At 37.0% G+C, this 18,124-nt stretch overlaps 3 protein-coding genes across 4 annotated transcripts; 2 read left to right on the top strand and 1 right to left on the bottom strand.

Moving 5' to 3' along the window:
* The first annotated feature begins 379 nt into the window (after positions 1-379).
* Positions 380-5,202, top strand: LOC113067214 (sorting nexin-20-like). Of its 2 annotated transcripts, none has more exons than XM_026239531.1 (5): positions 380-735; positions 1,140-1,169; positions 1,329-1,461; positions 1,539-1,687; positions 3,427-5,202. In XM_026239531.1, exons 3-5 carry the CDS (start codon positions 1,353-1,355, stop codon positions 4,093-4,095), a joined length of 927 nt encoding a protein of 308 aa, XP_026095316.1. In that variant the 5' UTR covers positions 380-735; positions 1,140-1,169; positions 1,329-1,352; the 3' UTR covers positions 4,096-5,202. The 2 variants fall into 2 exon arrangements, with proteins under 2 accessions (XP_026095316.1, XP_026095315.1); XM_026239530.1 differs by having other exon boundaries at positions 1,302-1,461.
* Positions 5,203-6,250: 1,048 nt separating this feature from the next.
* LOC113067213 (M-phase phosphoprotein 6-like) lies at positions 6,251-8,648 on the top strand. The gene is made up of 5 exons (XM_026239529.1): positions 6,251-6,449; positions 6,604-6,716; positions 7,697-7,787; positions 8,076-8,182; positions 8,262-8,648. Exons 1-5 carry the CDS (start codon positions 6,390-6,392, stop codon positions 8,401-8,403), a joined length of 513 nt encoding a protein of 170 aa, XP_026095314.1. The 5' UTR covers positions 6,251-6,389; the 3' UTR covers positions 8,404-8,648.
* Positions 8,649-9,315: 667 nt separating this feature from the next.
* Positions 9,316-16,806, bottom strand: LOC113067212 (estradiol 17-beta-dehydrogenase 2-like). The gene is made up of 5 exons (XM_026239528.1): positions 15,832-16,806; positions 14,581-14,793; positions 11,717-11,902; positions 11,435-11,572; positions 9,316-10,180 (listed from the first exon to the last, which is right to left on the bottom strand). Exons 1-5 carry the CDS (start codon positions 16,094-16,096, stop codon positions 9,840-9,842), a joined length of 1,143 nt encoding a protein of 380 aa, XP_026095313.1. The 5' UTR covers positions 16,097-16,806; the 3' UTR covers positions 9,316-9,839.
* Between the last annotated feature and the right edge of the window lie 1,318 nt (positions 16,807-18,124).

The raw sequence follows: 18,124 nt of genomic DNA, 5'->3' as shown, positions 1-18,124 counted from the left end.
CACAAACGTTATATAACGTTTTAATTTCTATTTATTTCATTTTTATTCATTTTAGTGTCAACTTACTAGTTTTCAGAGAGTTTTCATTCTCTTATTATCTTATTATCATGCATTGTATTTTATTTCTGATTTATTTAAATTAACAAATAATTAATAATGAAAAATTAATCAATTAACAAACAAATTGCAACTCCATAATGTTATCTTTCGGTTGCTAATTGATATGTATTCTATGATTAAAATAAAGATCACTGTCAGAAGAGTCTGGCTGGAGTTTAACTGTAGAGCACACTCTATTGGACAAACACATAACACAATCACTAGCATCAAACACACACTCAGCAGCTGTTCATGTGCTGGAGGTGTAGTAGTGTGAGGAATATTTCATTGACACGCATTGGGCTCTTTATTAACACATTAGATGCTCTGATGGACCAGCGTCTCTGTAATGTTTCCAGCTCAGTGAATCCAGCCATGAAGATTTCAGCTTGTTCTGGAGCAGAAGATGCACTGGCTGTCACTGTTTCACTAGTGTAGACTAGCCGCGTGTAAACTAGTGATAATGGGTAGAATGTGCCATGTGAGGAAAAATGACACTCCCTCTTTCAAGTTTCACTTCCTCGTGAACAAACTTCAGCTCAGCCTACACGAAAAACAGAAATATGAACGTGTTTGCGTCTAAGAATCCAGCAAAGATAAAGTTTGTATAGCGTCATGTTTAGTTTATATGCACAGGTGGGTCAGTATTTTCTTTAGATTTTGAGTGTGTCATGTTTGTAGGTAATATTTAATACCACGCGACTTGAGCGAGGTCAGATTTACATGCGTTTAATATCTTTTGTTATCTGCAAAACGTCAAATTCTTCTTACCACATTTGTGAGTCATTTCCTTTAGAGGTTTAATTATAGTTGTACTCCCTGGGTGAGTGTGCCCTTTTACCTTTCACTGAAAGGGATACCAGTGCAATTTTGGGATCTGCTAACATTTTTATTTAAAAAAAATTCATTAGAAAGAACTTTTGCATAATCTGTTACTTTCCTGTACTCAGTCTTGTCCGCTAGTGCTGAAAGAGAAGTAACATTTCTACAGGAAACACTCAGATCCATAATCACCATTGTTTTCTTTTCTTTTTTAAAAGCTTGTCAAGATGCTAAGATGAGTCAGTGGGGTAAGTTGAGCCACACCCTCTATCTACAGAGATATACACATGTTTAGTTATGTATGGTACAATCATGACAAGGGTTGACTGTGATTGAAGGAGCCATAAATTAATAAATATTATCTGAAATGTTTAATCTAGGTGAATAGTGGTAAAACTAATTTACAGAAAGCTAAATTAGAGTGCATTGTTATGGAGGAAGATCTAGAAGCACATGACCCCAAGGCAGTAGATGCTAAAGAAGAGGTTTCTTCAGCTCCTGAACGATCATCTCTACAGCAGGAGATTTCATCTAGTAATGGTCAGTTAAAGTCTGTCCTTAAGTTGTACCTGACCTCATGAGAGCGGAATCTGATGCATGTATTCTCCCATCTGAAGAGGCTGAAGGGGGTTTTAGCGCCTCCTGTCTGACCACAGCAGAACTGCAGCAGCACTGGAGAGCCGTTAAGAGGGAGTTCAGAAGCGTTAAACTGCTGTTCGACATCCCCACCGCGCGAATCATCGACCAAACATTCACCAAATATGTGGTATGTCAACGCTTATAGTGCATATATAAACATTAAGTCAAACTCTAAGTCAAACTACTTTCTATTTTGACCTAACTTATTGTTTTCCCATTATTCCATGATCTTTCGCCAAAATATAATACCCTGCTCTCCCTTTGAAATGACGTTCATTTTTGTATGACGTCACCAAGCCCTCATATTATTTTTCAGCCGTTACCATTTTTACTTTACAATTAAAGAATTTTATATTTAAGTTTAATTGTTTGTAAAAACTTTATACAAACAAGTTATTTATACTATAATGGCCACCCAGAAAACACATAGTGTTCATCTTAAAGGTGCAGTAGGGAACTTTTGTAAAAAAAAAATATATATTTTTTACATATTTATTAAACCTGTCATTATGTCCTGACAGTAGAATATGAGACAGATAATCTGTGAAAAAAAATCAAGCTCCTCTGGCTCCTCCCAGTGGTACTATTGCCATTTGCAGTTACAAACTGCTCCCGGTAAGAAATCAACCAATCAGAGCTGCGGTCCGTAACTTTGTTTGTGTTCAAAATGTAGAAAAATGTATATAAAAAGTGAGTACACCATGAATCCATTTTCCAAACCGTTCTTTTAGCTTGTCCTGAATCACTAGGGTGCACCTATAATAAGTGTTTATATTCGGACTATTTTAGATTGCTTCGGGGATACCGCGGCGGAGTAACCCAGTACCTTTGTGATTCTTCATAGACATAAACAGAGAGAAGTAGATCCGGCTACAATGTTCTTCCGCAAGACGCAAGCAGTTCTGTTTATTAACCGCTAGAGCGTCAAAAGTTCCCTACCGCAGCTTTAAATTAGGATTTGGTTATTTTTTTATTTTATAAACATATAAATGAACATTCCTATGGTAATTTGCATTACTGAAAACTTTTCTGTCTAACCAAAAAATGGGAATGTATGTTTTATTTTAATTTATTGTATATTTTAGCCATGATTCCCATCCATTTTCATTATATGAATTTAAGAACTAGTCTTTCAGCAGTTAGCCAGGGGGTAATCAGTCTTAGTTTTTGGTTTCAAAACAGACCATACTATGCTTTTATATAACTGACTTAAAAAAAAAAATTGATGACTAACTTGTAAGACTAGTCTGGGTGTTTTAAGCAACCAACCCCATTTCTTTCGAGTCTGAGTTGAGGCCAAGACCTATAGGTTGAGTCTTAGTCAAGACTTTTTTCTTTGCTTCAGTGTCACATGAAACTCTCATCCAGGGCTGCACAGACCACAAAACATACCCACAGTGTTGTAATAGGCTACTCAAGACTGGACTCTGTCTTGACTCGGTTCAAGTTTAAGACAGAATCCAAATGCTTCAAGACAAGACCAAAAACCATGAAAATCCTAGTCCTGGACTCAGAATCGAGTCCAATTTCGAGCATCACAACATTGCTGTAGAACAGGCGTCCCATTCCTGAAGATCAAACTACCTGCAGAGTTCAGTTCCTACCCTGATCCAACAAACCGGTCTGTACTTATCAGGTGCTTCTTCAGTTCTTAATTAGCTGGATTAACTGATCAGGATTGGAGCTGAACTTTGCAGGAGGCAGATCTCCAGGAACAGGATAGGGCACCCCTGCTTTAGGGTGTCCATTCTGGCAAATCAAGAATGGTTGGCTGTGCACGTCTTTACCAGACTTGACACATTCTGCAATGCTTCTCTTGTCTCCTCCACATTAGTCCTACCTTCACAGCTCCTTTCTGTCCTTCAGGTGTACCAGGTTGTGGTGATCCGCTCAGGTAGTTACGACTGTGAGCGTGTAGCTATCGAGCGACGCTACTCAGACTTCCTCCACCTTCATCAGGAGCTCCTGCTGGACTTCAGCGCGGAAATGGAGGACATTGTGATGCCCAGGAAGAAAATAAGGGGCAACTTCTCAGAGGAGAACATTGCAGAGCGGCGTGTGGCCCTCAGAGACTATCTTACTCAGCTGTACTCCCTCCGTTGTGTCCGAAAATCACAAGCATTCCTAAAATTCTTCACTCATAAGGAATTAAAACCTGCATATGACCTCCTGCGTGGGGGCCGCTTTTCCCGGGCGCTTGAGGGCCTCCAGAAAGTGTTGGTTCTTCAGGAAAAACTGTCTTCTCACAACCCTACTTTGGTGGTGCCAACGCTGTGTGCCATACTGGTGTGTCAGAGGGATCTAGAAGACTTTGACGCAGCTTTTCAAACTGGCAGAAGAGCTCTGCCCACGGTGAGACGCTACGAGCTCCAGCAGTATCAAGGGCCCCTGCTGGAGGCTCTTGTTGATTTGGGCTACAGTCTTGGGCTGCCTGTGGCCCAGTTACAGGACGAGCTGACCAGAATGCAAGACTCGCCCAATGGGCAGGTGTCAGAGATGACACTTAAAGAACTGGTGGTGCAAGAGTTTGTATAATCAGAAACAACAGCTATTTAGTTGTTAACAAACCCAAAAAATCGAACTTTAGTTGTTCTATGTTATCGGATTAATGAATCTCACCTGAAAGAAAATGCAAACAAATGAAAATCCCCAAAGAATTTCACACAGAGTTGGTTTGGGATCTTTTGACTTGGACCCTAAAGAAACCACCCAATCACCCAGAACATCCACATATCAGTACCCAGACACCGTAAACATGAGGATAGTCTCTTTTGGCTTGGGCACGTGTTCTGACTTGTTCTGTATTTATATTTTTATGAGCCATATTTCTTTTGATCTCATATTTTGTTTATGCCAAAAATCTTTCCCATACATTTTGGATAATTGTGCTACTGTGAAATTGAATGCCACTTTTGCAAGTTATTCTGGATTGCTTTCACTGATTGTGAGCACTTTAAAGCCAGTGTGTTGTTATTATTAACGATACCTAAAAATATTCAAATTAGTTTTTGTTAAGTGAAATATAATTTTGAAATATGATCAAAGCTGAATTAAAATAAAATATATTATACAAATAACTTAAACTAAAAAAATAAAAAATATATTTTTTTTGTTTCTGTAATTTATATATTTACACTTTTTCGAAACACAGCATCCTACAAGCAAAAACTGAGTGAACTGATTCTCGCTTTGGGAATGAGAAGTCCTGGTGTTAAAATCCCGGACGAGCCCCCAAATAATGATTTGTCTATCAATATCAATATTGAATATATTTTTGTGTCAATATATTCTTTATTTTGAACAGATTTCTTTGTTTTAAATCTCCAAAACAGTATTTAATTAAATCATGACATAATATGCTTGGGCACAGTACCATACACATACAGTAATAGTCAAAGAACTGTGAGAGGAGTTTAAACAAAACTCAACACAAAAACATAAATTTGCTTTTCTTTTTTTTTTTTTTTTTTTTTTTGTGATTAAATAAAAATTACAACTTAATTACTTGTACGAAATACTTCAAATATAATATTTCTGCATGTGTGTCTGTCCAACTCCAAAAATCATCTTATGAAACATAATATTTATAGTCCTTGGATATATTCAATATAAATACCAAGGCATCTAAATTGCTTTTTGGGTAAATAAATAACTTTTAGCTACTAAAAATACAGTGTAATTAGATTTCTGTACTTACTACTTTCTCTAAAAAATATTGCATTACAATAGTTTTTTTATGTAAATTGTATAATCTTTATCTGACCAAAGGGAGAAATTTACATAAAAAAAAAAATAAATGTTTACCTTAGATGTTATTTTTTTATGTTAAATCCACTTTTGTTTTATATAGAATTGTTTTATAGTTTATACAGTATTTATACAATTACATCAGAAGTAGCTTTAATTAAACCACAGATAAATTAAGAGTAATTTCCCTTCCTTTACTTGTTTCAAGGGAAAAGTAATTAAATTAAAAAAAAAAAATGCAATGCATTTCACCCCACACTGTACTTAAGGTACTATGGTATTACTGTGGTACATGACCAAAAACATGATGTCACTATAGTACTATTTGTTAAATAAACAAACAAACAAACACCACTGTGGTAGAAGTGTAACAAGAGAAAGAAAGAAAAACTATAGGCCTACATCGATTATTAAACCTGTATATTGATATTTGAATGAAAGCAATAATTATGTTAGAATTATTATTATACAAACAAATATAACTAAAGTAATTTAACTCATATCACTTTTTATGAAAATCCCCCAGTAAGAAAATACATTATAATTCCATTGCTTTCAACATGCAATATGTCAGCATTTAACAGCGTAAATGAGGCGATTTGTACACAACGTCTATTTTACAAAAACTGTAGAAATGCGTCGTTACAGTGGTGAAATACAGGAATATGGTGCAGCACTGCACTTCGAGAAATAAAGTCGTGCATTGCCACCTATCGCGTCACTGAACCATAGAGGGTTAATTTAACTCATCAGACGTGAGTAATCAATAAGTGTAAGAAATATATATATATATATATATATATATATATATATATATATAAGTAGTAAATAATACTTTATTCAAAAGTAATACACTATAAATTATTAAACTGCTATTACTTAAATATGAAACTGATCGATTTTTGTTGCGCGACTAATCGAGCCTTGCACGTGTTGCCACAGCGCGTGCGCAGACTTCATGCGCACAAGTGTTTATATTAGCTTCTTGTGCTACGTGCAGTCATGCTGTCCATGTGGGCCCCATAACTGAAAGAAGAGCTCTTTAAATCAATTCATTCACGTTAAAACGCGTAGTTTAGCTCATGTCTACAATGGCGAAGGACGGTGCAGCGAAACTGTCCAAAAACGTCCTGCGGATGAAGGTAAGAAGAGTCAGCTCTGATACTTGTGGAAACCATTTAGTGGTGCACTTTTAACTAGAATTGTGATAAAAAAAAATATGTTAAAGTTGTCTGTTGTGTTGTTTCGAGCGTCATGCTCCGCTGTGGCTGACGCAGTGTGTCCCTGTGTCTGTAGTTCATGCAGCGGGGCTTGGACGCAGAGCTGAAGAAGCAGCTGGATGAGGAGGAGAAGAGGATCATCAGTGATGAGCACTGGTTCCTGGACCTTCCTGAGCTCAAGGCCAAAGAGTGAGACCTCACCGACATCTCACTGATCACCTGTCCTCAGAAAACTGTTTTTGGACACACAATGTCTTAATCGCATTGTGTTGCATAACAAATATCTATGGAAGCCTGTTTCCGCCACAAAAAAAAAGATAAAAAATTGTTGGAATTATGACAGTTATCTCCTGTTTATGAGATAAAAAGTCGAAAACTACAACAAAAAGATATGACAGAATTCGAAATTGACATGTAAATAAATATTGAAATTTTTAAATAGTTGTTTATGAATTTATGAAGTCAAACAATATAAACAAAGTTTTAATGATCAGTGATCACAATGTATAAAAAAATCAAGGTTGACTAAAATGGCAAAATAATTGACAATTACTACTTTTTGTCATAATGACTTGCTCATAATTGTGAATTAGTATCTCATAGTGGATGTTAGTGGAATATATTAATATTGGTAAACATGATTGCTCTGAGGAGAACTGATTTCATATCAACTAACCAGTGACACATTTCATGTGCAACTTAAGTGATGGAATACCTTATAATTCTACATATCTGATGTGTTAATTCCATTTTGTCAATTAGTCATGCATTATTTATAAAGAAAAACAACAACAAAAAAACTTTACTAGGAATTTTTCATGGTAACACTGTAGAATAACAGTCCATTAGTTAATGTTAGTTAACTACTTTAGTTAACATGAACTAAGCAAGAACAATCCTCCTACAGCATTTATTAATCTTAGTTGATGTTAATTTCAGCATGTACTAATGCATTATTCAGATCAGAAGTTTTGCTCGTTGACATTAGTTAATGCACTGTGAATTAGCATGAACTAACAACGAATAACTGTATTTTCATTAACTAACATTAACAAAGATGAATAAATACAGTAATGCATTGTTCATTGTTTGTTCATGTTAATTAATGAAGTAACTAACATTAACTGATGGACCATTATTCTAAAGTGTGACCCTTTTCGTTTGACCAGAAACTATATCATCGAGGAGAGAAGCTACGCTCCCTGTGAGGATTTGGTTTTTGGCAGAATGTCCTTCAGAGGATTCAATCCTGAAGTTGAGGTACTTTTGTAAAACTTTATGAAATGTGAGACCACAAGTTTGCTTCCATTTTTTCCCCCCAAATTAATAATAATTATAAAAGCATTATGTATTGTGTTATGTATGTTATTTGAGCATGATTTGAAAATGAATTGAGGTTAAGGAAGCACTAATTTTATTTATGTACTTGCTCATCAATGGAGTTTTGTTTATTTTTATATGAATGTTTCTTTCAGAACGGTCTCATCAAATTAATGTCATGATTGTGCACTGAACATTTCATTGATCAGCAAACTCAATCTCTTGTAGAAATTAATGTTACTAATGAACACACACCAAGAGGAAGAGGAGGACGATGAGGACGGCAATGTGAGCAGAATGGAAACAGATATCACAGATGAAGAGATGGCCAAAAGGTGAGACAGGAAATGATCTCAGTGTGATGTCATTGTACAGGAGGGAAGGACATTGATTGCTATTTGCTTTCTCCTTCAGATATGAAAGTATGGTTGAGAGTATGAGAAAGAAGTTTGCCAAGAAACGAAATCGCTCCACGGTTACTAAGAGTGAAGAGGACGTCAACTGCAATGTTGTTGAAGATCAACCCAAAAGGGCTTTTCTGAAACCTCAGGACTGAGACGTTTTATTCACAGGTCTACCATATATATAATTAGTTTTTTATGCAGTGGACTTTATTTTTATTTTAGATTTTTATTTTATTTTTATGTTTAATGACGTTGTTAAAAGACCAACTTTTCATGTAAAAGGTACAAGTGATTTTATGGATTTGTTTGAACAAGACTATGTATCATTTTTTTTCCCCCTCTCTCTCTCACAATTAAATGTACCAACCTAAAAAAATAAAACCTGACCTGGATGTGATGACCAGTGCTTTATTAAAAATGGATAAGATTTCAATGATGGCTTTAAAACATTCAAGTGGGGGTGCAATGGTGTTTCTTGTATTCAGAGTTGTTCACAGTGTTAAGAGATGGATTATCATGCTAAATATGGCCAATGTTGTAAAAAATAATTTAGAAGAATGACTGAGAATTTCTGTGCTGAAAATCTTACTTCCGGGTTGGTACAAGTTTCGGCTGTTTTTTTTTTTCGATCGTGGACCTAATGACGTAGACGAGAACGGAAGTCCTTATATGAGCACTTCTCCCGGAAAAGCGCGCCCGCGCGCACATACACTGATCAGAGGAGAGCGAGACCGCGCACATCAATGTGCTTCAAAATCGTCAGCATGGCTGCATAGGATTTGTTCGAGAATGCCTCCAAATAAGTGCAGTTTTGGATGTGAGGGAAAGTTTACCGTGTTAAGCTTAGCATTAAGAACCTAGCATTACATGAACAGTTGATGCAGTTTGTTTTTCCGGGGGAAGCAGAGTGTATCAAGTGTTTGTGTGTTCTGTTCATTTGAGTGATAAATGTTTTATAAACAAGGCACGAGGCGATGCTGGATTTGCTATTAAAACATGGAGCCGTCCCTGTGATAAAAGACCCCATTCATGTAAGTACAATTGCATCAGATTTCTGTATTTTGTTGGAAATCAGCACATAAGTGAATATATGTTAAAGGAAACAACACCAAACGTCAGTATTATAGCTCCGCCCACCCGGCAGCTCGGCTTTTCCCGGAAAGAATCGGAAAGCTGAATTTTTCTTTTATAAATATGATAAAACTAAAAACTTTTTGGATATATGAAGGATGCAGTACTAGGTACTCAAGATTATCATGAGATTAGGTGAAACTGTGTATGTTATGTACCCTTTAAGCCACATTAGTGATATTTTGGCGATATTGTTAATAATACAGCAATGCAGTCACTTTCAAACCTAGCAGCTTTCTTTTGGTCAACGTGGGTTGACCCTGTTGCGAAAACTGCCTGGAGAAAAATCTTTTGCCCGTGAAAATTCGCAGAACAATGATAAATGTGACCGTACTTTCATGCTAGACTGTAAAATGACTGCTGATGCCGTGGGAATTGCTCACCTAAATTGTTCACAGAAAGTCAAATGAGGGCTGTAAATGTTAAGTGTGCAAGTCTATTAGTAAACAATCACAACTCAAGCGTGCAAGAGTTCTGCTGGCTGCTCATCACTGCTCAGAAAGACTTGTGAGAGGACTCGGTCAGACAGTGAAGTGGGGCCGTGTCTGTAGAGAAAGGGAAGAGCCCACGCACAGGCCCCGGGGTAGTAGAAGGGCTTTGGTCTCGGGGACAGTATGGCATGCTTTAAAGCCTCAAGAAACGGCCGTGTGTCTGAGCTTGATACTGAAGACATGTTGACCAGCCGCTGCTGCATTGAGCGGATGTTTTCTTCTCCATAAGACGCCATCACTTCCTGAGCCAAACCGCTGAGGATGTCCTCCTGAGCACTAATCCACTGCTCTCTGTTGCCCAAAATATCTGGAAAATGGATTTTGTTGACAAAATAAGTTAATAGAAAACCTGTATATATTTAATATCCTTTATTCTCTTGTGTTTCACAGGAAATAATAGCACTAAACATGAGTAAGTGCTGACGGAGTATACATTGACGGGTGGACTATTCCTTTAAGGGTGCATGTAGTAGTCCCAATTGAAGTTTAGGAAATAAGTTTTTTTGTCATATTAAAAGTAAACGTTTACCTGAGATTACGACTGTACTCATGGTATTCTATAAAAAAAAAAGTGTTTTATTCATGTATGGGTCAGGTCACCCCCGTCAATGTATTTTGCTGCTATGTTGAATCAACATTTCGGTAAGTGTTGGGAAGAATCTTAATGCTCATAGGTTGCTAATAAAAAAATTTCAAAATGTGAAAGTGATGTGACGTCTAGCTAAGTATGGTGTCCCATACTTGCAATCTGTGCTCTGTATTTAATCCATCCAAGTGCGCACACACACACACACACACACACACACAGTAGTGAACACACTCCCAGCAGTGGGCAGCCATATTGCTGCGGCGCCCGAGGTGGAGTTGGGGTTCGGGTCTTGCTCAAGGGTCTCACCTCATTCGTGATATTGAGGGTGGAAGAGTGGTCATCCACTCCCTACAGACAATTCCTGCCGGACCTGAGACTCAAACCCGCTATCTTCATGTTACAAGTAGGGATGGGTCACCATTTTCTAATATTCGATTAGTTGATTTAATTATAGAATATCGAATAGGCTGTGCGATTATTGACGAAAAAAATTCCCATGTTTTTGGTGCTGATGCTGTGGCGTGCATGTGGGGGAGGGGCGCGATTTTCATATAATAATCGATTAATATCAATCATTGAATATTATATATATTTTTTTAAATCACCATCCTTAGTTTCAATGACATGAGGTTTCGGAAGCAATTGAAAATTCTAATACCACAGTGGTATTTGAACACGAATGAAACATTGAAGTTAATGCTAGCTAGAAAACTACCTAATGCACCTTTAATTGTCATAAAAAAAGGGAAGTTTATACAATAGCTATAACAATAGCAACATGGGAACGATATTGTTGGAATAACATTCTGAACAATTTTTTTTCAAGCTTGAGAATGATAAAAAAAAAACTTGACAGCCAATCGTATTCCACTCGGTTTTCAGAGTTTGAGCATTTAATATCTGCAGCACGCTTATAATAAACAACTGTGTATGTCGTAATTGTTCTTGGTGTGAAAGGGCCTTTATTCTCACTTGTTTTGAAAGCTCCCGGTTGAATGATGATGACCTTGACTCCCCAGCGTGAGAGTTCCTGTCTCATCGCTCCACTGAAGGAGATCAGCGCTGCTTTAGACGCCCCATATCCTGCGAATCCAGAAAGTGGAACTTCTCCTGAAGGAAACCAATGATTAATTTCAAAGCTGTTAGTGCTTACTGGGATTAATGTACTCCTTAATGGGATTAGGATATATGTTTTTGGAAGAGACTATTAAGTACCTGAGGTCTAAAAAATTCATGTTTACAAAAAAAGTTTACCTGCCATACTGGCTATACTGATGAGTCGTCCTTTTGATTGTCGTATTTGAGGCAGAAAGACTTGAGTCATCTCCACACTACCAATAAAATTCACATCTAGGAATTTTTTATACATTTTGATTGGCAGAATTTCCCCATCGCAGACGTATCCCAGCACTCCAGCATTGTTCACAAGTGCCCAAAGTCCTGTCCACAAGAGATGAGTCACAAAAAACAACATACATGCACTGGTTTGTATACAGTATTGTTCAAAATAATAGCAGTACAATGTGACTAACCAGAATAATCAAGGTTTTTAGTATATTTTTTATTGCTACGTGGCAAACAAGTTACCAGTAGGTTCAGTAGATTGTCAGAAAACAAACAAGACCCAGCATTCATGATATGCACGCTCTTAAGGCTGTGCAATTGGGCAATTAGTTGAAAGGGGTGTGTTCAAAAAAATAGCAGTGTCTACCTTTGACTGTACAAACTCAAAACTATTTTGTACAAACATTTTTTTTTTCTGGGATTTAGCAATCCTGTGAATCACTAAACTAATATTTAGTTGTATGACCACAGTTTTTTAAAACTGCTTGACATCTGTGTGGCATGGAGTCAACCAACTTGTGGCACCTCTCAGCTGTTATTCCACTCCATGATTCTTTAACAACATTCCACAATTCATTCACATTTCTTGGTTTTGCTACAGAAACAGCATTTTTGATATCACCCCACAAGTTCTCAATTGGATTAAGGTCTGGAGATTGGGCTGGCCACTCCATAACATTAATTTTGTTGGTTTGGAACCAAGACTTTGCCCGTTTACTAGTGTGTTTTGGGTCATTGTCTTGTTGAAACAACCATTTCAAGGGCATGTCCTCTTCAGCATAGGGCAACATGACCTCTTCAAGTATTTTAACATATGCAAACTGATCCATGATCCCTGGTATGCGATAAATAGGCCCAACACCATAGTAGGAGAAACATGTCCATATCATGATGCTTGCACCTCCATGCTTCACTGTCTTCACTGTGTACTGTGGCTTGAATTCAGAGTTTGGGGGTCGTCTCACAAACTGCCTGTGGCCCTTGGACCCAAAAAGAACAATTTTACTCTCATCAGTCCACGAAATGTTCCTCCATTTCTCTTTAGGCCAGTTGATGTGTTCTTTGGCAAATTGTAACCTCTTCTGCACATGCCTTTTTTTTAACAGAGGGACTTTGCGGGGGATTCTTGAAAATAGATTAGCTTCACACAGACGTCTTCTAACTGTCACAGTACTTACAGGTAACTCCAGACTGTCTTTGATCATCCTGGAGGTGATCATTGGCTGAGCCTTTGCCATTCTGGTTATTCTTCTATCCATTTTGATGGTTGTCTTCCGTTTTCTTCCACGTCTCTCTGGTTTTGCTCTCCATTTTAAGGCATTGGAGATCATTTTAGCTGAACAGCCTATCATTTTTTGCACCTCTTTATAGGTTTTCCCCTCTCTAATCAACTTTTTAATCAAAGTACGCTGTTCTTCTGAACAATGTCTTGAACGACCCATTTTCCTCAGCTTTCAAATGCATGTTCAACAAGTGTTGGCTTCATCCTTAAATAGGGGCCACCTGATTCACACCTGTTTCTTCACAAAATTGATGACCTCAGTGATTGAATGCCACACTGCTATTTTTTTGAACACACCCCTTTCAACTAATTCAACTAATTGCCCAATTGCACAGCCTTAAGAGCGTGCATATCATGAATGCTGGGTCTTATTTGTTTTCTGAGAATCTACTGAACCTACTGGTAACTTGTTTGCCACGTAGCAATAAAAAAATATACGAAAAACCTTGATTATTCTGGTTAGTCACATTGTACTGCTATTATTTTGAACAATACTGTACATGCTACTAAACTTTAAACAGTAACATTTAATGAGCGTTAGTATGTGAGAGGTTGCTGGGGCATTGCTACTGCATGTGGTTGCTGCGGTGTTGTTGTTCGTGGGTTGTTATGTGTGAAGGGGCATTGCTGGGATATTTTGGATGGTTGCTTTGCAGTTTCTTTGGCATTCGGATCTACTATGCAGTTGCTAGGTTGTTCTGGATATTTGCTACAATGTTTTTCTAAAAAGTCGCTTAAGTGGGGTGTTGCTTTGCAATCACTGGGATGCTCATGCAGTCGCTAGGGTTTTTAGGATTACAGTTTTGATTGTTATGTAGTTTCTAAAGCCCCTTCCACACTGCAATTCCGGCAAATACACGGGTAAAGTGTTACGGCAATTGTTCCCGTGTCGCTAGACTGTGCACTTTCACACTGCCAGTGATAACCCGGGATATGTGGGATATGGCTTCACTTGTCTCAATTGAGTTCCAATGGGGTCGCTGTGTCCATTTCTTTTACTGTCTATAGGTTTTCCTTATATAGTTGTATTGAGGATTGAGGAAGTGGCATGTCTCTTATAAATTGTCTCTGGTGTTAACTAGCGTCTTCTAAACAGATGCTCTGCTGTTGAGTGTTCTGGATAGTTGCTAACATATTGCTAAGTGGCTGTTCTGGAAAGTTGCTTTGTGGTTGCTAGAGTGTTCTTGACAATCGCCCAGATGTTGCTAAGTGGTTACTTTAAGGTGTTCTGGTTGGTTGCCAGTGCTTTCCATATAGATGCTATGCGTTTGGTTGAATGTTCTGGATAGTTGCTAGGATATTGCTAAGTGGGTGTTATGGGAAGTGGTCTTGTTTTTTGCTAAGAGGTTACTAACTACAACTGTTTGGTTGCTAAAACATTGCTAAGTGGTTGCTAGTGTGTTCTAGGTAGTTGTTATGCTGTTGTTAATGTGGTGTTCATGGTTTTGAGTGTTTGTGGTGGTATTTATTCATTTAGTGGTTCTATTGTTACCTGTTTTGCCTGTTTGCCTCTGGATGTACTGATGTGCCTGTGTGATCTGGCTGCTGTCGGTGATGTCTAACTGTAGGACAGTGAGGTTTTGAGATGCATCTTTCTTCAGCTTCAGAGCTCCAGGACTGCGTTCATCCAGAACCCCTGCAAACACCCTCATCCCAGCGCTGTCCAAAAACCTGGCCAGATCATGACCAAAACCCGAATCACAACCTGAGACAAACACAATCACACCGCTACATTTCCAAACTTCCAGTGCATTATGGATCATTTTGGTCAGGTGGTGCAGTGTGGAGTCATTGAAAGCATCTTATAATACAGCAGTTCATGTTTGAAACCAGAAAACAGTCTGTGTTAAGTGTCATCACAAGAATGCAGCCGTGATTTACGATCTTACAGGAAGAAGTGCTGTTAAACTTACTCAGATAAGTTCACAGTGCAAAGTACACAAGGGTGGCACAGAAATATTGATCTACTGGGTGAAATGTTTACATTTCATTGCATAAAGAAAATGTTAGACCATTAATATTTTGTGTACAGTGACATTATTTTCATGACAATTAAGAACATTTACGCCCAATTCTCATTACTGTAAAGCAAAGATCTTATTCTCAGTACCATAATTTACTTAATTGTATTAATCGCTTTAATAACTTTTATTCTTACTCGAGGCATTCGATTTTTTCAGATGTAATATATACCTAAATTTTTTTTTTATTATTATTCAAATGTGTGATAGATAATGTCATTGCTGATGGCATTGATGTCATTAAATGAGACTGATTTATGTAATTATTTATTCTTGATTTATTTATTACAGGATTAGGACCTGAGGAAATAAGATTAAATATCATAAATCAATGTCATGATGCAATATATATATAAATAATGATTCTCAGCATATATGAATGGTCTTTCACTGATTTTGTTATTGTTTGAATTATTTAGTTTGAGTTTCATCAAACCTTTCAAGAATGATTAAATAAGAATTTACAACTTGTATTAAGAAATACAGAAATTGTACATATATATATATATATATAAATACAAATTTCTTAATACAAGTTATAAATTCTCATTTAATCATTCTTGAAAGGTTTGATGAAACTCAAACTAAATAATTCAAACAATAACAAAATCAGCGAAAGACCATTCATATATGCTGAGATTCATAATATTTACACATGCACAAATAGAGAATTCAGGCAGTTAAGCACAGTCTGACAGGAGCGTACAGGGATAGTGTCTTACCTGTGATGAGTACTGCCTTGTTTTGAGTTGGCAACATGACCTCTTCTCTCCCTACATAGTGGATGACACTACACAGCACACTCACAATCCCCAGTTTAAGGGCGATGGAATGGACCAAGCAGCTCAACATCACCCCAGACACCCCGAGCAACCCCAACCACCTCACCGAGCGGCCCTCAGCAGCCCGCAGAAGCAGCACCCCAACACATATTACCACCAGCAGATCGTATATTACACCCAGACAGCCTTCTACAGTCCCCTCCATTTCTACACGACGCTCGGGAATGAAGCAGCCAATGCTATCAGGAGATCTAGAAAGACGCCTGTGAGATTACAGTCTGTCTGTTGTGCTCAGCTGGTTTGATAATGTGTGAATCTTGTACATCTTTCAGGTTTAATGCTTCATACTGCACTCAGAAGTGAATCCCGCCCTCACCAGTGCATATCATAAGTTGCTCATTTAGTCATGTGCAAACATATGGCTGTGGAAAAACTCTTCATTTTATTATGTAAAATGTTTTATCTTAAGAAACAGAGTTTCATGGAAACCAACGGAAACTATATAAAACAAAGTGGTCACACTCATGGTCTTTGGTAAAAAATTACCGAACATAAGTAATGGGGAAAAAATACATTGAGAATACAGAAAAGTGTTGTGTGTGCGGTCTACAAATGCAGAAAAAATTGCACAGCAATGAAGGGGTGAAACTAAAACGTCTAGAGTGTAAAATCAACACACCAACTCACACACGCGTGGACACACACTTGTACACACACATACACACCTATGAACTGATGTGACTGTAACACTGCAACTATGTCAAATAAAATCAGTAATTCAACTACAATGGAGTAAAATAAAAAAGTGGACAGCAAGGCAGGGACTACACTCTATAACATCAAGAGTGTAAAACGGATACATCCACTCACACACACTTACACACACACACACACAATTACACATACCCAAATGAACTTGTATGGGTATAACCATTTAGCCAAAATGAGTCAGAAAACTGAAATAAGAGGTTAAAATCAGATCAGACCCAGAACGATTAAGCTCTAATAAAGCATTCCGGTTCATTTTTGTTACATTTTTATAGAATTTAAATGTTTTGTGTAACTAAATACTTTCTGTGTTCAGGTTTGAGTGTATATATATATATATATATATATATATATATATATATATATATATATATATATATATATATATTATTTTCAATAATGCAAAAAAAAAAAAAAAACTACATTTCAAAAAATATAAACCTTGACAAAAACCTTTTTTTATTAAATCCACAACCTAATAAAAGTAAACAATTATGTATATTTTTGCTCTCACCAGGATGTGATATTCTGCCTCCAAAATTTATTTGATTTTAAAAGCCTAGTCTCTATTTTATTCTGAAATACTGCATTGATTGATTTCATTATTATTGCATAAATATTAATTAGTACCATGAAATTCTCTCAAAATACAAAAGAACCAATATTATTTAACAAAAATATATTAGATTGATTTTACTGAGAAGAGAAAAAAAATAAAAAAAATATATATTCAGGTGTCCGGTCACTTTTGACCATGAAGACCATGAGTGTGACTCATAAATGAGGAGCGCACAATTTGGATTCCCTTTCATAAACATCTACTGATTTTGGTATGAACATATTTGGTAATACATTAAATATGAAACTTTTCTTTTCCGGGTTGCTTTCAGGTAACTGTGACTTTGTTTCTAGCCCAGTATCTTTTGTCTGTAACAGCATTCCTGTCAAACAAATATAGTCCTACTACAGTATATCCATAATCCTTAGTCTGAACAACTTCATATAAAATTATGCCAAACCTGTTCAAATCACACACCCCGGTCCTAAAACCCAGTCCCAAAGTCTGATTGGTTGATAGGAACCTGTGCATAGATGTTGAACAAAGAAAACATCCTACTTGACAACACATGGCAAGTTCAAATCCTAAGAAAGTTAGCCTGCTTTAGAGTGTAGTTTGTATACAGTCGTCGCACAGATAGCACATATACCAATTCAGGGAGAAATGTATTTTCTCTTCAACTCAAAAGCTAAGTAACGTCTAAGTAATGAGGTCCCAGACCAAGGGGTGATCTCAAATCATACTAGGTTTCCAAAACAGATTAGCATTAAAATATGAAGTGCATTATAATCATTGTGTTAGCATGACATTGCAAAATAATGGTAGTGAGTAACCGCATTCATTAAAACAGCTCTTCAAATCAATTCTGGAGGTACCACCTGGTCCATGTAATGGACACTCGTCATC

This window comes from Carassius auratus, chromosome 50 (genome assembly GCF_003368295.1).
Source record: "Carassius auratus strain Wakin chromosome 50, ASM336829v1, whole genome shotgun sequence".
In the NCBI taxonomy this organism is placed as follows: domain Eukaryota; kingdom Metazoa; phylum Chordata; class Actinopteri; order Cypriniformes; family Cyprinidae; genus Carassius; species Carassius auratus.
Note: the sequence above shows the minus strand (reverse complement) of the source record. Positions and strands in the feature narration are given on the sequence as shown.

Coding starts and splice junctions, on each gene's coding strand:
- LOC113067214 (XM_026239531.1), top strand. CDS start 1,353: ATGGAGGAAGATCTAGAAGCACATGACCCCAAGGCAGTAGATGCTAAA. Junction 1,462..1,538: donor GGAGATTTCATCTAGTAATG/GTCAGTTAAAGT, acceptor TCCCATCTGAAG/AGGCTGAAGGGGGTTTTAGC. Junction 1,688..3,426: donor AAACATTCACCAAATATGTG/GTATGTCAACGC, acceptor TCTGTCCTTCAG/GTGTACCAGGTTGTGGTGAT.
- LOC113067213 (XM_026239529.1), top strand. CDS start 6,390: ATGTCTACAATGGCGAAGGACGGTGCAGCGAAACTGTCCAAAAACGTC. Junction 6,450..6,603: donor AAAACGTCCTGCGGATGAAG/GTAAGAAGAGTC, acceptor CTGTGTCTGTAG/TTCATGCAGCGGGGCTTGGA. Junction 8,183..8,261: donor GATGAAGAGATGGCCAAAAG/GTGAGACAGGAA, acceptor TTTCTCCTTCAG/ATATGAAAGTATGGTTGAGA.
- LOC113067212 (XM_026239528.1), bottom strand. CDS start 16,096: ATGGAGGGGACTGTAGAAGGCTGTCTGGGTGTAATATACGATCTGCTG. Junction 14,794..15,831: donor CAAGGCAGTACTCATCACAG/GTAAGACACTAT, acceptor TGTTTGTCTCAG/GTTGTGATTCGGGTTTTGGT. Junction 10,181..11,434: donor ACCGGGAGCTTTCAAAACAA/GTGAGAATAAAG, acceptor TCCATTTTCCAG/ATATTTTGGGCAACAGAGAG.